The 22,912-nt window shown below is 41.6% G+C and overlaps 1 protein-coding gene across 3 annotated transcripts in view; it reads right to left on the reverse strand.

Moving 5' to 3' along the window:
* Positions 1–22,912, reverse strand: part of BBX (BBX high mobility group box domain containing) — a 139,510-nt gene that overhangs the window by 47,791 nt on the left and 68,807 nt on the right. For all 3 annotated transcript variants that reach the window (XM_063305580.1, XM_063305581.1, XM_063305579.1), the window contains 2 exons: positions 6,788–6,958; positions 2,434–2,676 (listed from right to left, as the gene is read on the reverse strand). In XM_063305580.1, the coding sequence (XP_063161650.1) occupies positions 2,434–2,676; positions 6,788–6,949 (405 nt within the window). In that variant the 5' untranslated portion in view covers positions 6,950–6,958. The remainder of the gene's footprint in view (positions 1–2,433; positions 2,677–6,787; positions 6,959–22,912) is intronic.

A 22,912-nucleotide genomic window follows, 5' to 3' on the forward strand; every position in this document is an offset into this window, starting at 1 on the left:
TTGGAGAAGTAATCACTCCATCAGTGGAGGATGACAGGTGGGTCTCCAAGGAGTCGATGGTCTTTGTCCTTTATATGCTTGACTTGGCCAATGTCCTGAATGGCTTGATGACGTGCATTGGCCAAGCGATAGATTTTATTTTCTCCTTCGGGCGTGTCCAATTTGTCGTATACCTGGACGTAGTAAGCAGCCTTGGCTGCCACTACTGCTCTCTTGGCAGCCAATTTTTGCACCTTGTAATACCCGAGTTCTTCATCAGTGCTGAAACCATGCCTTTAATGCCTTTTTCTTCTTCACAGCTATTTGCACTTCTTCATTCCACCACCAAACTTGCTTATCGATGGCCTATTTCCCTGGCTTCATCCTCCCAAGGACAGCTCTCACTGCAGCGTGGACTTGTCTGATCAATTTGTCCCACATGGCCGATGCTGGCTGGTCCATGTCAACACTGATGGGACCAAGGGCAGCCACAAACTGAGCTTTGCGCTCCAGTAAGTGCCACCATTTTGTCCGCTCCACTCCAGTGATTTGGGATTGCTTTCGGCCTAAAATGTCCAACTGGAGGTCCATGATGAGAGGCCAATGCTGGGGGACGACTGATTCCAAAGGGATCGCTTTTACATTGGTCACCAATTTCAGGTCACGTTGTCTCACAAGCAGATAATCAATTTGAATCCTGCACCCACCACTGGTGTAGGTGATGAGATGTGTAGGCCTCTTCTTGAAGAATGTTGGCCACTGCCAGCTCGTGTGCTTTGGCACAGTCCAAGATCCAGATCCCATCGTCACTGCGAGTGCCAAACCCATTTCCACCATGACATTGGCTGTATGTTGGATCTCGCCGATCCAACATGACCATTGAAGTCATCTCCTAATACCAGATGTTCTTTGGGGCCAACAGTTCGCAGATGGGCATCCAGTCCTTCCGAAAATTCATCCTTCTCATCACTGGAGCATCCGGTTTGGGGAGTGTAGCACTAAACTGCAAACATTAAGATACTTTTAAAAATATTTACTATACTGATAGCGCTCGCTTAACGACCATTCATTCAGTGACTGTTCAAAGTTATGGCAGCATTGAATGAGTGGTAGTTAGGACCAGTCCTTCAAGTTTTGGCCCATGAGGTCATAATTTGGGTGCTTGGTGGCCCACCCACACTTATGTTCACAGGGGCGGTTCAACTCTCCTCCACCTATCTTCCTCCCCATCTCTGCCCTTTTGGCCAACCTGCACTCCACCACATACACCTGCAGCTACCCCAGCTGACCTCTTTCTTCTTCCTCCTCCTGCTGGCCAGGGATCCGGGCACTGGGCAAGGGAGCAGCCCTGAGATGTGTGCAGTGAGTGCGTAAGGGGGGCAGAGCCCTGTCTGCCAAAGGAAGCTTGCTGGGCCCAGTCGGGGAAGAGGCAGTGGGATGGGATAGCAAGGCATGGTGCTCTCCATTGCTGGGCAAGACAGAAGAGGTGCAAATGACACAGGCAGTGTGGGAAGTGCTGTTTAGGTGGCAGAACTGGAGAAAGCAGAGGGATGAGGGCTTCCCCAAGGCACAGCAGGCACTCTGCAGCTCACACTGGAAGCGCTCCATGAGACTCAGTCTACAGGCTTCAGAGTGCATGCCGGAAGCTCCCCTGGAGAACCAGTCTGCAGGCTTCAGCGCGTTGGAAGCTGCTGGCCCTTTGCAAGGCTTTGCAGGAGGAAGGCGGGGCCAAGAGTGAGCAGAGGGCCTCTGGGTAGTCTTTGCCAGTGCTGGACTTGCCTCTACCCCTTACTGAAGCCCACAGGCCAATTCTCCAGGAAGCCATGTCCCTCCACTTCTACCAGTTCTGCCACCACTCTGAACAGTGCCTCCTTCACAGCCTCTACCTTTGCCTGGGGAGCTGCCGCCGCCTGTCCTGCCTCGCTGTCCCACTGCCTCCTTCTGGCCAGACCTGGCAAGGTCGCTTCAGCAGATAAGGCTCCATCGCTCTGGCATGCTTGCTGCATGCATCCCAGGGCTGCATCCTCACCCAGCGCCTGGATCCCAGGCCAGCAGCAGAAGACGGCAAAGGTCAGCTGGGGTTGGTGGAGGCAGCAGGGGTAGATGGCAGAGTGCAGGGTGACCAAAAGAGCAGAGATGGAGAGGAGATAGGTGAGTGGGGGGAATTGAAGTGGAGAGGAGTGTAGCATGGTAGGACAAGCGTGTGGTCCTGGCCTAATGATTGCAACTGGGACTCCTGGAACTGCTGTCACTAAGCAGGGTAGTCACATTGTATTTCACCTAATGACTGCTTCGTTTAGGGATGGAAATTCTGGTCCCAATTAGGGTCATTAAGCGAGGACCACCTGTATTTGTTGTTATTAATTGCTTAGTCCGGGGGACGTATACTTTTAGGTACACAAGAAAAAGTAACAATATATAACTGAAAGACATATTGATCCTGTAGTTGTATACCTCCTTGGCCATGTCAGTGTATTTTTGTTTTTCTTTAGGATCAAGAAGAGACCACCAATCTGCCAATATCTTGGTAGCACCACGATTGTCCAGACGGGGATGTTCTTGCCGGACAAGGGAACGGTGACGTTTACAGAACAAAAGGAATGCATTCATTGGTCTGCGAGCTCGCTGTTCTGAAGATTCGTCGTCTTCTGTTTCATCAGCATCATGCTCAAGACCATCAGCACTGAGAATCTGGACCTATTTTACAGTGAAGAAAATATAACATGTACAGAGAATGGAACTGACAAGGATTTCTTGCCCCATCCACACGTTATTTGCTCTGATACTTAACCTGAAACATGCAGCTAACTTGCATTTAAAATAGTTTATTTAGTGTCATAAATAATTACAATCAATTCTTCATGGGACAAAGTACATTTGAAAATATCAAAACAGAAGATTCAAATAAAGGAATACGTCTGTATCCAGGTTTAGCAACTTCTTCCCAAGAAAGAAAGAAAACCTTGCTTCCCTCAAAATAGAACATCCACTAAGATGTTAAAATCTTCCAGTTTAGAGGACTTTGGAAGTATGAACTCTTTGACATTAAAAGCAATATATAAATTAAGTAAATCATACATAAAATATATAATCTAGGTTGCAATAATTTGTGTTTTAATTGATGACACTAAAATATTTCTTCTTTTTCTGATTACAATTTATTAGTGCTATCTCCCTCACTATTTTTGTTAAGCTGCTACTAGAGTGAAGAAACAAATATTGTCCAATAAAAATGTGTTTCTCTGATACCTGTAAATTTTTCCCCTCTCCTTCCTTTCCTTTCTTCCTCTTATTTAACTTCTTTTAATTAACATTTTCCAATGTATATTTTATGCATTTTATGTGTGTGTGTGTGTGTACACATGTTGGTCAAAGACTGTAATAAAGGTTTATATTACTAACCTGCTTGAGTGGGACATCAGTATTTAAATTATGGCATGATGGAATTAAAAAGTAATAGAAGTTATTCTAATTTCAACAACAAATCTATATACTATTAAAACTCTTGTGTCTGTTTGTAACCTTCAATTGGGTGAAATCGTACATCATAGGGCAACAATTTTTGAACCAAGGTATCTCAAAAGGGCTAATTTACAGAATGTGTCTAAAATCTAGGACCTATTACTCCTGTGGGATTGAAATTTGGCAAAGTTGTGGCTGCTTCAGCGCCACTATGCCTTCTGACTACATTTTTCAGAAACCTGTAGGTTGCATGATGCAAGGGAAGATGGGATAGACTTATCTCTGCCTTCTTTCCTGCCTCCCTCTGACCCCTACACCCAACTGGGTAAGCGGAGATTGGCTGCTTTGGAACTGAGGCCGAAATCTGAAATCTCTTAATGGCAGTGGGCAGCAAGGGAAGGACGAGGGTGTGACTCAGATGCCTGCTGGTGAGGTAGGGCTGGCTAGGGGGCGCCAGCGGTCAATGGGTAAGCCCTCTTCCTCCCTGGAGAGAGGGGGCCTTTGGTGACTTGCCAGGATGGGGATCAGGGTTGCAGTTTTTCTCGTAATCTGTGGCTCCATTTGTTCCCACTCATCCCAGAAAAGTGGCAGACAGTTCGATGGGTCAGCCGAGGAAGAGGAGGAGTGATTTTCAACAATTCCTGCCAGCTTCCCACAAGCAAAGTCAATGGGGAAGCCAGCAGGAAGTCGGAAGTCACTCCCGCTCCCACTTTGTTACCTGCCCATGGTCATTCCTTTGTTTCCCCTCCCCCCAGCAAAGTGGCAGGCAGTTCCGTAGGTCAGTCAAGGAGGAGGAGTGATTTCTAACACTCCCTGCCAGCTTCTCACAAGCAAAGTCAATGGGGAACCCAAGAGGAAGTTGGAAGTCGTTCCCGCTCCCACTACTGTGCCCAACAGGCTAGCGGCAAGGCTTGATAGGTGACCGGTGATTGGCTGCTTTGGAACTGAGGCTGAAATCTGAAATTGCTCAATGGTGGTGAACAGCAAGGGAAGGACAAGGGAGTGACTCAGATGCCTGCTGACAAGACAGGGCTGGCTGGGGGCTGCTGGCAGTCGATGGATGAGCCCTCTCCTTCTCTGGAGGGAGGGGGCCCTTGGGGACATGCCAGAATGGTGAGTGGGGGTTTACTCTTCCTCGTGGTCCATGGGTCCCTTTGTTCATCCTCCCCCCGGCAAAGTGGCAGGCAGTCCTGTGGGTCAGCTAAGGAGGGGGAGGAGTGATTTCCAATGATCCCTGCCAGCTTCCCACAAGCAAAGTCAATGGGGAATCTGGCAGGAAGTCGGAAGTCACTTCTGCTCCTGCTGCTTTTTTGCCTGCCTGTGGTCATTCTATTTATTTAGGTAAGGAAATGTCTCTGAAAGGATGACCCAACAGATCACATATTATCTAGTGATTCTCTAAATCCACACTGCCCATTTAAAGTATTAGAGGATGGAAAACATAAGATAGTGAAGCCAGATTTATCAGTTATCTGTCAGTTACATATGTTTAGTAGAAGTTCTGGATCTAAGAGTTTCAGATGGATATTATTCTATTTCCTTACCAGCACCTGGAACTACCAGGAAGGGAGAACCACCTAAATCTTTCCTTCTTCTCTTCGCTTTTGAGTGCCAATATGGTATAATAGTTAAGGTTTTAGACTAGGAGCAGGGAGAACCAGGTTCTAGTAATTGTTAAAATTAGCTGCCTCAAGATTTTAAAGGGAGTTGGACAAATTCATAAACGACAATATTTTAATAGGAAGAATAAATAATAGGATTTGGCAGGATGAACTAACATCAACTACTTATCTATGCAGAGAAACAGAATTATAATGTTGGAAGGAACCACCTACAGGTAGTCCTTGCTAAACAAAGGTAACTGGGAACTGAATTTCCATTGTTATGTGGTCGTAAAGCACGATGTCACATCACCGCGTCACTTAGCAACAGCGATCGCGGCAGTCCCCATTGCCATTGTTAAGCAAGGACTGCAGGTTGTTAAGCGAGGACCTCCTCTACACTTCCTGATGGCTTCCAACAAGCAAAGCCAGCAGGAAGTTGGAAGTTCCAGGAAGCTCAGAAGCAGTCCGGCAGGCAGTTAAGTGGTTGCTGCCGGGTAAGAGAGGGTGTGTGGTTGGCCGGTGAGGCATGGCGTGAGTGTGGTGGGGTTAGGGATGGCTGCTGCCAGGTAGGGGAGGGTGTGTGAACAGCCAGTGAGGCATGGCACTAGTGCAGCCAGGCAGGGGGTAGCTGCTGCCAGGTGGGGGAGACTTACCGGAGCAACTTCTAACATTCCCTGCTGCTTCCAGATTGACTTTGCTTGTGAGAAGCTGACAGGGAAGGTTGCAAATGGCAATCATGTGACTGCGGGATGCTGAAACTGTTTTAAGTACGAGCTGGTTGCCAAGTGCCCAGATTGAGATCAGGTGACTGTGGAGTTGCTGGGATGGCTGGAACTCAAGGACCAGTCATACTGTAAGTACCACTTGTTCAGTGCTAAATGAGTGATCTTTAACTGAAGACTACCTGTAGACCACTGAGATTCATTCCCTGCTCAGTGCAGGAATTCAAATTAAAGCATTTCTGACAGATGGTTGAGAGAAACACCTGTCAGTGTTGTAGTACCATGCTTGACAGAATTTGTCTTCCAACAGATAGTTAGGTAATTAAGATCCCTATCTGTATTATTTCAATGCTTTTTGAAAGATCTGCAATTTTGCTTTTAGACACATCATCCACATCTTCGCTTTGACTGGGTGGATGATAACAGACACCAACATCATTTTTAGTGTTTTTCCATGTACTTTTAACCCAGTTCCTCTCTACAGTATTGTCAACTTCATTAACTTGGACTTCTCTTTGTCTATGGCTTCTGATCCTCTTGAACAGACTAGATCCTTCAACTGCTATAACCCAGTGACAGGAATCATCCCACCAGATGTCTATTACATTATTAAATTGCATTTGTCTCTCTGTACTAGTTGATGCTCATTTTATTTTCCATATTCAGAGCATTAGCATATCCAGGTAGTCCAGTTATGACCAGAACAGGGACCAGAAAATTCATTGTTAAGTGATGTGGTCGTTAAGCAAGGTATCATGTGAGTGCACCCGATTTTACGACATTTTTGCGGCAAATCATCACAATTAACTGAATCATGCGGTTGTTAAGAAAATCACACAGTTCCCCATTGATTTTGCTTGTCAGAAGCTGGCTGGGAAGGTCGCAAATGGCGATCATGTGACCCTGGAAGCTGCAACTGTCATAAATACATGCCGGTTGCCATGTGCCTGAATTTTGATCACGTGACTGCAGGGACACTGCCACGGTCTTAATTCTACTTTTCAAAGGGGATAATTTTACCTTTTCAATATCGTCTTCGTCCTCTTCTTCCTCTTCCTCTTCAGAAAAGTCAATAATTTTCTTTGCAAGTAGTGGATGCCACTGAAGACACTTCCTCTTTGGTCGTTTTCCAGTTCCTTCTCCGTCTGTTGAGTGATCTTTATTCCTATTGCCGCCTTTCATTACTGTGACCTACAGGGGCAGAGGGAGGATATAAATATATATCATACACACACACACACATTTCATATATTAAAAATACATGCACTGCAAAGATAAGCTTGTAAAGTTAGCAAAAATAATTCATTATTAAGTCCATAAGAGTTTATAGCCTTTGGCGATGCTTCTATACAAGTAGTTAACTTTAATAGGGTGGGAGAGGAAGAAAGATAGCCAAGAAGCCAATATACAATAGCGTTTTTCAATAAAGTAGAAGTATGTTACATAGAAGGTTAAGACCTGTTCTCTTTCACTTCAAGGACAGGGAATAAACTACTTAAAGACAGATTCAAGTTGAATGTTGGAGAAAATTAAATAATAAGAACGATTACCAAGGGAAACAATCATTTCCCTTGGTAATTGTTCTTATTGTTTAATTTGATTGAAAGTTAATCAAACAAGTGAATTAACACAAAATTTCTTCTTCCCAATATCAATGGAAAAAAATTATCACAAATATGAATACTTTTGCTAGTAATCTTGTAAAATATATGTGCAGCCTCTAATTGAAATCAACAATTCAATTGTTGATTTCAGAGTCCATGCAATTTTCTTGGCAACATTTTCAGAAGTAGTTTGCCACTGCCTTCCTCCTAGGGCTGAAAGAGAATGACTGGCCCAAAGTGACCCAGCTGGCTTCATGTCTAAGGCAGGACTAGAACTCCTGTTCCCCTGGTTTCTAGCCTAGTGCCTTTCACCATACACCAAAATGGCTCTTAATATTACCATTATTTAAACTGGATATTCTCAGAATAATTTTTTGTAGTATTGAGTATCCTAAACTTATTTACACTAAAATGCAAATACTCAGGAGATATGTAAGTACTGCTGATTGTTAATTCTAATTGCTCATTATTTTCTTCACTAAACTATAATTCATCTCTGTGGAACCAGGAATCTCAGCTACCCACTGTTCTTGTTAACGACATATAGAAATTCCAGTCCATGATGTCTCAGAATTAAAAACCTTTAGTATTAGCTATAAATATATAATTAACACAAGAATGCCTGAGGAAATACTCCTGGATGAAAATACAAAAAGGAATTTCAGTTTAGAGAAAGTAAGTTATTAAAAATTAGCAGTATTAAGATGGAAATCTGCCATGTTCATACAAGACTATGAGATCACATTTTTACTGTAATAGGAAACACGTAACAGAATATTGCTTCTGTCTCCTTGGAGCAACCTGCACCCTATACTACCACCTTTATATTCAAACATTTTATTATTTCTGTAATTTCACCTGAAACCCATTTATTCATTTACATTCAGTTGCAATATAACTGTTAATTATATGTAACACATTCCTGCGTTTTTGATCCGTATCTTTAATTTGTAAGACTCTTATCTAATATTTCTCAAAAATAAGTTGAAAATACATGTGAATATAAAAATGATAGCAAATCTAGCAATTCTATGATCCTTGAGAAGCAAGGCAACATTACACTTCTATCCAGTTTTGATGTTATTTTTTCACAGTGGATTATATATGGTAAATCAAATATTACACGTATAACAGGATTTTTTTTTCTCTATCTTAGCCCCATGTGGCATACCAAAATTTTCTCTAGAATTCCCCAGTCAAGCAAATAAATATGATAAATAAGTCTAATATGGGCTCTAAGGTCTAAGTCTTTAAAGGATCAGTTTATTCTCTGGTTACAACTGCCATATGAAAACTGAGGAAAACACAAGTGGTAACTGACACTTGACAGCCACCTACCACGTAACTCATGCTAATACTATGAAAAATTTCTGTGCTCCTGTGTGACAAGCTTCACAGCGATAGATTTTTATAAATAAAATTGGTACAGGTAGTCTTCGTTTAATGACCACTCGTTCAGGGACTGCTCGAAGTTACGATGGTGCTGAAGAAGTGGTACTTATGACTGGTCCTTGAAGTTCTGGCCATCCCAGCACCCCCGCGGTCACATGATAGTGATCTGGGCACTTGGAAACCGGCTCTCACTTATGATGGTTGCAGTGTCCCAAGGTCACGTGCAGCCAGCAGGGAAGGTTGCAAGTCTCTCAAGTAAGTCACTTGCACTCCCCCACATAGCAGCAGCCACCCCCGCCACCACCACACCGGCCACCCACACACCTTCCCCTGCTTGGCAGCAGCCGCATACCTGTCTGTAGCCTGCTCATGAGCCGCCTGGGACTCGCTTAATGACAGCAACGGGGACTGCTCAGACTGCCATCACTAAGTGATGCGGTCACGTGACATTGCACTTTACTACATCGCTTAGCGATGTAAACTCCAGTCCCAATTACTGTCATTAACCAAGAACTACCTGTATTTGTTTATTTTTATAATTTAGACTCATAAGGCCACCAACATCAACACTGCCTTTGGGCGGCATACAAACTCATAAATCTACTTGAGAATTTAAACTTAGAGTATTTCCCCAAAAAACAGCTATTAAGGTGCAGTTTGCATTTCTCTTAGAATTATGTTTCATACAGCATAGTGTTTTTCGTGAAACTTTAGTTTAAACACTAATATTCTACAAGTTTACAATGAGATTCCTTGATTGTCTTTTTGTATATTCTACCACCTATGGAAAAATATGTGGATGATAGGTAATTGTTCAATGTTCAGATCCTCATGAGATTTTCTTAACATGCATCCAAATCATTGTAATATTTTTTTAAAAAGTAGGAATAACACTTTTTGGAGGACCACTGCATATCTCAGTATAAACTGAACTATGTCTATGTTAGCTATATTATGACTTGATATTCAGTATGCCCAGCAGTTTAGATTGCTTATTTCATTTCCACAAACTAATTCCATCCATTTCTGTTTAGTTAATTAAGCAGTTGGTACAGATACCTAATTATACTGAAGGAGTACTAAAAGGTTTAAAGAAAAAAAAATGTTTGTGAAGTGGCAAATAATTTTGCACAAAAAGGCTCTGATGAACTGTTACCGTTTTGCAACCAACTAGAACTGCATCATTTTGTTCCCTGCATCTTTAATGAGATTAAGAAATCTTCCCAGTGTATAAATAATCCCTCAGCATGATTTTAAGTGCTCTACTGTACAGCACTTGAGAATTTTTCAGAATGACATCGTGTCTAAAACCAAGGAGAAAAAAGCATTTTAATAGTCCTTCCAAATCCTAATGGAAAGTATTACAATAGCCATTATTTGTTATCCTCTCTGTCTTATGAAGGAGTGTTTACAATGTTTTTACAAGTTTTTCAGCTGTTTATTATCTCATTAACTGACTGAAATATACTTTATTGAATAGGCACAACATGCAGATTATGTTTCCTGAAATTTATTTACTTTATTAGTTTCGTATTATTCTACTGCCTTTCTAATTCACCTATTCAGTGTTTTAATATGCAGTTTAATCAAAAGAAACTAAAACAATAATAAAAAAAGAGATATACTCTGGGTATAATACAAACATATTCTTATTTTGTACTACCAATGGATAAAAGAACTTCACAATGTACAATCTTCTGGTGAAACGATGCTTTATGATGAGAAACCTGCATTTACTGTTTTCACTAGTTAACGAAGTGTAAATACAGATACTCTGATTCCCTATAAACCTATGGTGAACCATTCCATCTAATGTCTGAATAAAAATAAATATACGATTTGCAAGGTGGGGAAGAATGAAACGGACTGAACGAAATCTCAAATTATATTAGCAGACTAACTTGGATTACAGACTGGATTATACCACCATATGGCTGGGTTACTTCTACTGATGAAGTAGGACTCCCAGACAGCTTGCATAAATATTCTTGATTGGATACAAACAGAAATACACAGTCTATAATGGATTAATCAATTATCAACTCCAGTGTTGATTGCCAAAATTGGTAATACATCTTAACAAAATAGCTGGAAATGTCATACTGAATCTTTTTTTTTTTCACATTTGACGAGAATGTCATGAAACCCAAAAATTCTGCAAGATGATTGACCATACAATGAAAGAAATCTTAAGTACTGACTTTCTACTTTTCATAATAGCACTCTAAGCTGTGAGAATATACATCAATGTCAAAACAAAAACAAAAACAAGACTGCAACAGAATTTAACTTCACTGGAAACTATTTCTGGGCTATAATTCTGAACATGAACTGGTACTACATCCAACATTTCAGTTTCTCTCAAGATTAAGTCTTTCAAATATTAGACTTTTGCCTGATTCATTATAAAGGCAGACTTTCTTAAATTATACAGAAACTCCTATTAATTGTTTATTTTGATCGATGACTTTTATACTGGTTGCCCCTACTAATTATTTATTTGATTTTAATAATAAAATTGATTATTTTTATATTTACTACTAATCTAATGTAATCTACTTGGACATATCTTGTTCAATTTTACATAGCCTGTAAAAAAAAATTTTTTGTTCCTTTTTTCTTTTCCTCTTTTTCTTAGTTGCATTTGGTTGCATTTTGAAATACCTGTTAAAACAGAATAAAAATACCAATTGAAGCGAATATTTGCAGCTCAGGGTTCAACTGTGGAGTCCTTGGTGCTCTCTGAGCATTGTTTTCTTGCAGACGTTTCATTGCCAGACTAGGCAACATCTTCAGTGTGAAGAGAGAGAGGGCCTTGCTCTCAGTTTATATACCGTTTGCCCTGCTTGTGTTGGTGGAGGTGTTGTTCTCTCCTTGGGAGTTCCTTGATTGGGCTGTTGTTTGCTGCTTGGTTGATTGCCTGAGTTAATAGTTCCTTGATTAGGGTATATTGTGCTGTTTGACTGTTCATCTGATGTTAATCTTTGCATATATCTGGGTGTAGACTGCTGGTGAGGTGGTGTTCTGGTCTTTTAGCTTTTCTATTGTCTCTTCTGAATGGTATGTAAATGTTGTTTACCTCTATGTGTCTGTCGATGGCTGCTTTGTCTGAGTGCCAGTCTTCCAGGAATTCTCTGGTGTTTTTGGATTTGGCTTGGTTTAGGATGCTCACCATTTCCCAGTTGAAACTATGGTTGAGTCTGTCCACATGTTGTGAGATTAAGGAGTTCTCATCATGTCTTCTGACTGCCAGTTGGTGTTCGTGGATGTGCTCTGCTAGTCTTCTGTCTGTCCTACATAGTGGCTGTTACAGTCCTTACACTGTATGTTGTAGATAACTCCTGTTTTTTCTTCTTGGGCTACTGGGTCTTTTGGGTTACTTAGGATGTTTTGAAGAGTTTTAGTTGGCTTATGTGCTATGGTGATGCCGTGTGGTTGTAACAGTCTGTTGGTAGTTTCTGAGATGTTTCTGATGTATGGCAGTGTTATCCTTTTCCTAGCTTCTGTTGGTTGGGTTATAGTGATAAGGCACTTTTTGATAAAGTTGAGGGAGTATCAGTTTTGCTGGAAGATGCTGTACAGATGATCTGTTTCCTTTTTCTGGTGTTCTGGGTTGCTGCAGTGTGTAAGCGCTTGTCTGAATAATGTTCTTACACACCTCCTCTTGTGGGAGGTTGGGTTGTTGCTTAGGTAATGGAGCACTTGGTTAGTGTGGGTAGCTTTCTGGTAGACTTGTGTTTCTAACTTGCCATCATCAACATCAACATTTACATACCATTCAAAAGAGATAACAGAAAAGCTAAAAGACCAGAACACCTCCTCGCCAGCAATCAACACCCAGGTATCCAAAGACTAACACTAGGATTAACACCAGATGAACAATCAAACAGCACAATATACCCTAATCAAGGAACTATTAACTCAGTCAATCAACCAAGGAGCAAACAACAGCCCAATCAAGGAGCTCATAAGGAGAGAACAACACTTCCACCAACACAAGCTGGACAAACCACATTATATAAACAGAGAGCAAGGCCCACTCCCTTTTCACACTGAAGATGTTGCCTAGTCTGGCAATGAAATGTCTGCAAGAAAACAACAAGGCTCAGAGAGCACCAAGGACTCCACAGAATAAAAATAAAAAATAGGTACTGTATGAGTGAGAGGGGTGGTTTATTTTTAATTATACATAGTTTATTCATCATTCACTTACATTTACATTCTCAGATATCTGTATTAACTTTCTTTATATATTCTTGGCTTTTTGTCTAAAGATCTGTATTTTTATTAGTTAGTTCCTGGTCACAGGTTCCACATATAAGCAAGTATGTGCTGCATATGATTGTACTATGATTTACACACCATATTAAAACATAAAGTGGCTTCAGTTTTAGCTTAATGGGATGTATAAAGTCTTTTACTCCAGTTTGGAAGTGATGAAGTCTTTATTGGAAAAGAATGAGTTTACACATTGTTCTAAGTAAAAGTAAACCACATTGTAGGTTAGCATTATTCGTGAAGGGTAATTTAAAAAAAGAAGCTAGTAAGAAACTACTTAACTAAAATCCCGCACTCCACATATAAAACAGCAATGAACAACAGAATAAAGAACCTCAAGCAATCACAGGCACCTTAAACACCCAATAGATTTTCCTATGTGCAAAATTTCCAATTACACAAACTCTCTAAATGTTTGACGCTGAACTCAAATAGTTTTTTCAAGCTGAACTGTGCAAAGACTGTAGGGTTGAAAGTCTATAGGAGACCTGGAAAGCGAAAATCACAGCAACTCTACACCATTTCTTCAGAACCATCCAGAGTGCTACTGTATGGTGGTATAAATTATTTTATTTATTTATTTACCAAATTTATATGGCCACCCATATCATATAAGGTAACTCTGGGTGGTGTACAACAAAATCAACTATTAAAACCTATTATAAAACCCACTTAAAACAATTAAATAATTAAATAATCAATAAGAACCAGATTGCAAGATGATTTTATGGAGTTCCTGTAGAAAAAAAGTGCATATCCTTTGGAACATCCTTCCCCCAGAGGTGAGACAAGCCCACTTGCTCCTGGACTTCCGCAAAAGATTAAGGACCTGGTTTTGTAGACAGGCTTGGAATGGGAGGGCAAATAATTACACCTGGGGATGGCTAGCGCCATGAGGTGATCTGGAAGGACCTACCACACTGAAGGTCTGATTAAGATCTCTTCGCCATGAAGATTTTATTATATTTATATTTTTATTGTATTTTAATTGTAATGGTTTCATATTTTAATCTTCTTTTATTGTAAGCCGCCCAGAGTCCCCCTGCTGGGGAGAGATGGGCGGTGAATGAATGAATGAATGAATAAATATCCCTCTTCTTTCCTTAGAAATTCCTATCTAAATTGGGAACAGGGAAACAGTAACTGATAGTTAGTTCGAAAAAAGTGGGTTATATCTTCAAATGAGCTAAAATTGAAGGGGCCATTTTATTTCAGTCCCATGAAATAGGACCAATATCCTTTTCTATACAGAGACTTATGAGAACATTTTATGGCTAAAGAATAATAATACACATACATACACATAAAATGAAGAAAAACAATTATTTAATAAACATGAATTAAGAACAAGATAAATGCACACAACTATGGCCAAAGCAAAATTTCTTCACTTGGTTGAAAGCCCTCATCAGTTCTACAAACAATTTTCATAAGTTCCCTGAAAGGAAATTAGAAGCAACATACATATTCTCCCTAGAATCTTACTAAAAATCAGAAACCTGACAAAAGCATACACAATATGTAATATATATGTAAGAAAGAGAAAAAAAAGAAATACTGTTCTAGTTAACAGAATTATGAGCAACATTCTTAAAACAGAATCTGAACACTGCTTATTCACTTTTCAATAATTTTTCATTGCTTCTATCATGTAACAGATTATGGCAAATTATTTTTTGCTGTTGTTTCCTACTGTTGATTGTTTGGTATCATTAAAAAGAGAGGAGACACCATAACATGCTAGATTCAATACTCTGAAACATCACTGCAGAGTATGTGTCAGGATAACTACAAAAGATTAATTAGAGAGAAACTCCCACTGTGGTGGTTGACTACACAATTTATATGTGGCAGAAATATTTATTTACTTATCTGCTTTATTACTATAACCTTTAGGGCACTTCATGAGACTGACTCCAACTAGAGTTACAAGCAGATTAACTACATGTCTTTTCTCTCCATACTGGAGTTTACTATTAGCTGCTTCATGAGGTGGATTATAGCAATAACAATGGACTCTATCAACAACATGCAAAGAGATTTGATAATGCAGAAAAGCTCGCCCCAGTTCTTCCATCCTCTGGCCTCAAGTGCTCCCAAATATACTCTCAGACATTTATTTATTTATTTTTCAAATTGAGTCACCACCCATCTCACTCAAAGAGCGAATCTGGAGGTTTACAATAAAGCAAGAATAAATACTAGTTGTATTTTAACTAGTATTTTAAGTTAAGATACAGTAAAACGATATTCTTAAATAAAAAAATATAAAAAAATATAGTCCAAGACATAGATGTTAAAGAAGTTCTTGAATATTTGAAAAGCATATGAGTAGTAATTTCCATTATCATGGCAGAAGGACAGCACTAAATAAAATTTAAAATGAATCACTTCCTCAATTTGCCAGTGAATCATGATGCCACATAAAATTGACTTTATGAAAACTTTTAGAACATTGAACATGGATCATTAGAAGCTCCCAGTCACCAAACATTGCCACTATTATTTGAAAGGGTCAGGGATGGAATCTGCAGTATTCAAGTGCTTTTTATGGATAAAAACAGGATGAAAAATTATTTTAAATGCATTAAATAAATAAATGTGGCTGGGGAATTCAGCCAAAAAAGGGCTGGGACAAAAACAACATGGGACAGATTTCAACAAATATGTCAGCCCTCCCAGATAAAGCAGACAGGAAATATGACTAGGTGAACTAATTCTACTTTATTGTAAGGCTACATTAACAGAATCCAGCAAGTCTGAAAGTACAAACCATCCACCCTCCCTATTTACCACCTGAGTAGTTACGGCGGGTCCTTCCTAAGTTTTTTTCTTTGTTACTCTGTTGTAGGCTCTTTTCTCTTTTACCCGATCATTCCTAAGCAGCATCTCCCCCTGCCCCACCCTGCACCCAAGGTCACCCTCACCTTCCATCGCAAAATACAGGTAAAAATAGTTGATGGAAAATAGTGACTACAGGAACAACAATGTTGCAGTGATAAAATGCAAAACCTATGTCTGTTTATGTCTTTCTATATGATTTTCTCTATTCTTTGACTTAATAACAAGACAGATATTTAAACTTCAGAAAACAGTTAAAATTTTTAATTGGGATCTTAGCTCTAGGATAACTAGGTTATCAATTTAGCTTATGAAATGTAAAGAAGAAAAATGCTCATTTACTTGGTACTAATTATTGGCCAGACAGTGAATCAATTCTGTACTGTTTCACAGCAGAGAGCTAGTAATGAGCATTTCTAACTTTTACAGAATTAGTGGTCTAATGGGGAACATGCTGTGAGCAAATGGTACAGTTTGCCAGCAGAGATGAACAATAAATTGAGTTACCATAAGTAACTAACAGAGAAGCAAAATTGTCCCTTGATTTTTTTCCTGAGTATTGTTTCTCCTTTCCATTTTAAAACTGTTATTGCTTTCATTTCTTTTAACAGTTTAAAATCAGAAGGGTGATATGTTTATTTAGTTTTGTAACATATCTTTTTTAAAAGGAACCAACATTTTAATAGATATTCTAACAGTCCCTCTGCTGGACTCTATTACTGAATTCTCAATGTGTAACTTTGGCCAAGTGAGAAGGAAGTAGCTAATTAATAGTTTGGAAATGTGCATTTAATTTTTATCACACTGAATAGCTAAGGATGTCATAACAGAACTTCCAGTTCATTTCCAGTTCAAATAATTGCCAGTCTCATATATAACTATCATAAAGGAACTAAACATTATCTGAATTTCAAGGAACCTGTCCTTACTCATGACAACCTTAGTTATTTCAGAATGGTTATGGAATGCGAGATATGTCAATTTCTGGAAAGTGCTAGTTCATACCCTTAACAACTATCAGACCTTATCAAGACAGACAAGTAATAAATCTAAAACACAGGTAATTAACAAATAGTTTACCCAAAGAACACTGATCAAGAACCAAATAAAGAAAAACTAAAGAGAACCAAACAATGCAAGGCATCTTTGGAAATTATTTATAACTTATTTATTTTTGTCATGAGTACTGATGGCGAGCAGGAGGGGGCCTCTATCCAGGGGGGAAAACGCATACGTAGTACTGAGGAATTAAGCAGCCATTCAAAGAGACACAGATCAGACCCGCCTTAACTTTTGGGGGTTATCAGTCTGGGTTTTCCCACGCTTCTTCAGTTTGTTAGGATTCTGTCTTATGTAGCAGTAATAAACACTAGAGACCTACTCCTCGTCTCAGCGTGATTCCTGTTAGGACAATTTTATTGTATTCATGCTTTTGAATACAATATATTTTACTTTCTTGAAGATACACAGCTGGGTTTATAACTCTGGTGGATTTATGTTGTCTGTGGCAAAGGTATAAGTCTAAAACAGGTTAATGGGCACCTGCACTAAACAGAAGAAGAAAACCAGAAGTGGAGTTGCTCATTTTATATTTTATATATTCTGTAATCACCATCTTGGTAATAAATGGATATGGAAAACTACTTGATTAACCAATCCAGAGTCTTCACTAGAAGAACAAAATTGCAAGTACTACTTCTTTCCCAATAGGTCACAGTAACATCCCCACAACTCATTTCATCATTTGCAGGCTGTACTTGATTAAAGGTGGTTTGTAAACCAAATAATACTAAATTTCCTTTCATTATCCAGACTGTCCCTGTTTTCTTTTTTCTGGCAATTGTTAGCTCCCTCAGGAAACACTCAATAGACTTGAGAGATATTAATGGCCAGTCTTTTCAGGGCCATTCTATGTTACAGTCCTCCTTAGTCCATACTGTTTTACTGCCTATTCTTTTACATTCAGCACACTGATTTGATTTTTCATTTTGCCCCTTGCGATCCTACTAATAACTTAGTTCTGGTACCTAATCAGGTTTCCGGAGTCAGGTTGCCCATTTCTTTCCTTAACCTATTCCAAAAGCACTTATACACCTACAGTTTGTTTCTATCCTTGACATGGTTCAAAACTGAATGCCCAGCAGAATATCTGACACAGAACATGTACAACATATATGACTTGCTAGCTTTTAGAGTATAGGTTCAGTGGTCATGTAAAAAACCCACCACTGTGAGATATTGTTGCCTTCTGGCACCCACCATCTTTCACCACCTTTCTCCTGATGGTTCCGTTTCTTAGCATCTGACACACTTGTTAGCTTCCTCATACCTTGAGGGCAGACACACTGTTGCAAAGAGCTTCCTATCTTCCTGTTGTGTTCTATTGCAAACTCTTTTTCCTTCAGACTCAATGCAAATTAACACAAATGCATAATTAGAGCCTTTCCATACATGCTGCTGCATCTCCCCAAAGCAAACACACACTGCTACTCTTTCTGGCATTGCTGAAAATGCCTTATTCAAAGACTTGGATAGACCTCTAATCTTTTGCATAATTACTGTAGATGCTTGACCCCGATATCCTCTAATGGACAGTTTCTAAATTACCAAATAAAAATATTTATATTTTGGTGGTGAGCTAGCCCGTACCTTTGTTGGAAGATTGCAGGTGATGCATATACAAAAGGAATAACTATGGACACATTACTTTTTAAAAAATGCTATTTCCATTATTTGACATTACAGATAGCAAAAAAAAAAAAAAGTATAAAACTTTTTTTCTTTTGTCTTCAGGATAGCAAATCATTCTACATAGCTGCAAATTAGTGCTGAAAAATATTCATATACAGTATTTTAAAAGCAGAAATTTATATTTTTTCAGAGTCATTTGTTTTCTTAACAGCTAGTAGTAACAACAATAAAAGAACATTTATTATATTGTGTGAGAATTAGGTGCCACCTAGTGGTGATTTCATATATTCTAGAACTTGACATATTTGTGAACACTGAAATAGAATGATCGCCTAATTTTGTTTAAAAATACAAAACTGCACAAAAAATGTAACACTCCTGTTTAAAACCCATGCATTTCCTTTTCTAAACATCAGTTTTTTCTTTTTCTTTTATGCGCAACAGTGTCAGCGTTTTCCCCTCATATTTTATCCTCATGGACTATTGTTTAAATTAATTAAATTTTTCTGTAACTCTCATGTGTAGGTGATGTTTTCAATACATATGCAGGAGAACCTATGCTTTAATACTGAAAACAAATGAACAAAATATAAATACATACTAAATCTGTGCATACTTCAAAATGATTATGAAGAAATGCAATAGCGTCTTATGCAAGCATATAACTTCTTTGCTATTCATCAAAGCAACTTGTTTGTAGCTGTTTCAAGAGTTGCATTAACTTTAACAAACTGATTCCTTAAAGCATGATAACTTTTCTTCAGGCTTGCATGAAAACCTGAAAAAAGGGGTTGCTTTAATAGCAGGGAGGTGCTGTGCTCATGTAATGTCTGAAACACATCTTCCTAATCTTTTCCGAAGTGTGCATTTTGATGGACTGACTGATTATGTACCATTGTCATGTTCGCCGTTTCAATGTCTTTGATGCATCGTAACGTTTCGCATGTCATTAATTGGATGCGTGTTTCATCTTTCTCGGGAGGATGGGAACGGTTATCTTTTGGCTTTGCTTTGGAATGTATTTGTATTATCTACTGCGCTCAAGGTTACTTTCCCAGGCTAGCAACTCTGACGATTGCTAGCACCTGTGTCGGGCGGGGCTGTTACGAGGGAGGCGGGATACGTTTGCACCAAGGGTTTAAGTTTGTATTTGGCGCGCTTTTGCTCATTCTCAGCTTTCTCTGTATCTGCCTTTAGTACTCTAAATAAATCAGATTTCATTTAGCAGCCTCTTGTGAGTCTGAGTATTTGGGGCTAGGGCAACCATTACATAAAGCTGAGAATCTAAGTTCCTAACTCCGCTGGCCCCTGTCCAGGAAAGACAAGCGTCTAACCCTGTGAGGGAGAGAGCCCGCGATGACTGAACCCGACATCATGATGATGGAGGAAGGGGAACCGGACTCGACCGTGAGGCAGTCCGGCCGACCGTCCCAAGGTGGGGAGCTGTCAGCCATCCGAGAGGAGGCGAGCTCCGAGTCGGAGAGTGAAGCCGGGGGGCTGAAAACGGCCCCAGAGACCACCGTAAATTCTCCGGGCGAGCTGCTCACCTGGGATACGACCCAAGGAGATGCCACGGCAGCGGGGGGTCCCTCCTGGAGGCAGAGATACCCATTGTCCCCCAACGTGGTGCAGGTGCAGCCAACGGAGGGCTCACCCACTCCGGATCGGATCCGAGTGTTGGAGTCCAAAATGGATTCGTTGGAGGCTATATTGAAACAGCTGAGCTTGGATGTGACCTCGTTGCGAGAGGTCCGGGAAGAATCAAGCCAAAGGCATTCAACCCCCTCTTCCCAGGGGCTGTCCCCGGAACGGCGACGGGTGGTGCGGAGGCGCGAAGGGGACCAGTCGGTCCGGATGGAAATCGCAGCATCGCCAGGGCGATCGCCCCGGGGCCCCGTGCCGCCCCAAGCCAGGGGAACACAAGCCGCGGCAGCACCGGTGGTGGGGCGCAGCGCGGCGGGAGGCGGCATGCGAGACTTCCCTGTCAAGTTTGATGGGGACCCGACCAAACTCTCGTTCTTCCTGACGAACGCGAAAGCCTATATGGAAGAATGGGGGGCGTTTTTCCAATCGGAAAAGGCAAGGATCATCACCATTGCCACAAAACTGAAGGGGAGGGCGGCAGACTGGTATGTCCAGATGTGCCAGTCGGAGGCGCCCGAACTGGAAAGTCTCGAGGAGTTCCTCTGGGCGTTGAAGCAACACTTCGAGGACCCCTTAGCAAAGGAGAGAGCAAAGCGAGCCCTGAAGGAACTCAAGCAGGGGTTCAGATCAGTGGCCGATTATGCTTTGGAGTTTAAAGCGCTAGCTGGGAAGGTGGATGACTGGTCCCAAGCCACCATTATCGAGCTCTTCAAGGATGGCTTGAATACAGAGGTGCTGCGCTGGTCCCTGGGGAGGGACGACCCATACACGCTGTATGAGTGGATCCTGCTGGCGGGGAGGGCTGAACATGCACAGGAGATCTTTGCCCAGCGGAGGACCGCCAAGTCGGGGCGGGAGGTGAAGCCCAGCCGCCCATCGACCACCGGGGGGAAACCGGGACAACGACCCTGGGACGAGGAGCGGGAGAAGCGGTACGCCAAAGGCTTGTGCCTGAGATGTGGTAAGGAGGGGCATAGAGTGGCAGCATGCCCGAAGGCAAAGGTGGAGGAACGGCCCGGAAAACCGCCAGCAAAGTCCCCTGCATTGCCGAGGAAGCAAAAAGCTGCGGTGGCTGAAACCGAGGGAGACGATGTAATGTTCTTCGAAATTGAGGGGGAGACCGAAATCCCGCAGCCGGCGGGAAACGCCAGCCACCTGCTCTAAAGGGCGCCGCTGGGCAGGTGGTAGAGGATGGGCGCGAGCCTCCATCGGTGAGTGGCACTTACCGCATACTCATGGTGAAATTGAAATTGGGCTCCCAATCCAAGACTGTGGAAGTATGGGCCATGATTGATTCGGGGTGTTCCCGCTGTCTTATGCACCCCGACGTGGTGGCGGCTTTGGAGCTCCCCACGTTCCCTTTACAGCGACCCATCGCTTTTACTCAGCTGGATGGGTCCGTGGCAGGGGGCCAACCGGTCACCCATTTTACAGGGCGTGTAGCCTTGCAACTGGGCAGTCACCAGGAAGGGCTGTCTTTTGTGGTGGCTCCGGTTGGGGGGCCATTGGTGGTGTTGGGGGTACCCTGGTTGGTGCAGCAAAACCCCCACATAAACTGGGTCTACCGAACTATCACGTTTAGGGATGGGTTTTATCAAGCGGCCGAGGGGAAGGGTGCCCCAGAGGAGATGGTGGGGGTTGCGGCAGCTGCGACTCCGCCTTACCCGGCCTCTCCTCTGGAAGGCTTGCCGGCCGAGTACTGGATGTTTGCTGATGTATTCGGTGAAAAGGAAGCCGATCAGTTGCCCCCCCATCGAAAGACGGACTGTGCCATAGAACTGTTGCCCAACACCCAATTGCCTAAACCAAAAATTTATTCCATGACTCAGAAGGAACTAACTCTGTTGAGGGAATTTGTGGACAAAAATCTGGCGCGCGGATTTATTGAGCCGGCAAATTCACCCGTGGGGGCGCCGGTTCTTTTTCGCCCAAAAAAGGACGGGACATTGAGACTTTGTACGGATTTCCGCGGATTAAATGCCGTCTCAATTTCCAACAAATATCCCTTGCCATTGATAAAGGACATGTTGTCACATCTGGCCAAGGGCAAGATCTTCTCTAAGCTTGATTTAAGAGAAGCCTACTATCGTGTACGGATCAAGGAGGGGGATGAGTGGAAAACCGCATTCAATTGCCCGTTGGGAGCTTTCCAGTATAAGGTGTTGCCGTTTGGGTTGGCTGGGGCCCCTGGGGTATTTATGCAATTAATCAATGAGGTTTTGCATGAACATCTGTTCAAAGGTGTACTTGTGTATTTGGATGATGTATTGATTTATACTGAAACCATGAAAGAGCATGTAGCTCTGGTAAAGCAGGTATTGTGTAAACTCAGGTCGGCTGAATTGTATGCTAAGCTGTCGAAATGTGCCTTTCATCAGACCCAAATTGACTACTTGGGGTATAGAATTTCAGATAAAGGCATAGAAATGGATCCTGCCAAGGTGCAGGCTATCATGGACTGGGAGAGTCCCCGCACCCGCAGGCAACTTCAAAGTTTCTTGGGGTTCAGCAACTATTACAGATTGTTCATAAGGGGATTCGCTGAGATTGCCTTGCCCCTAACTGAGCTGCTGCGAACCAAAGGGGTGGGAGATACTAGGAGAGTCAAGAATCCCGGAGCGCTGTTGAGGTGGACGCCTGCTTGTCAAACGGCGTTTGAGCGCCTGAAAGCAGCTTTTGTCAAAGAGCCAATTTT

This window comes from Candoia aspera, chromosome 5 (assembly GCF_035149785.1).
Source record: "Candoia aspera isolate rCanAsp1 chromosome 5, rCanAsp1.hap2, whole genome shotgun sequence".
Classification (NCBI taxonomy): domain Eukaryota; kingdom Metazoa; phylum Chordata; class Lepidosauria; order Squamata; family Boidae; genus Candoia; species Candoia aspera.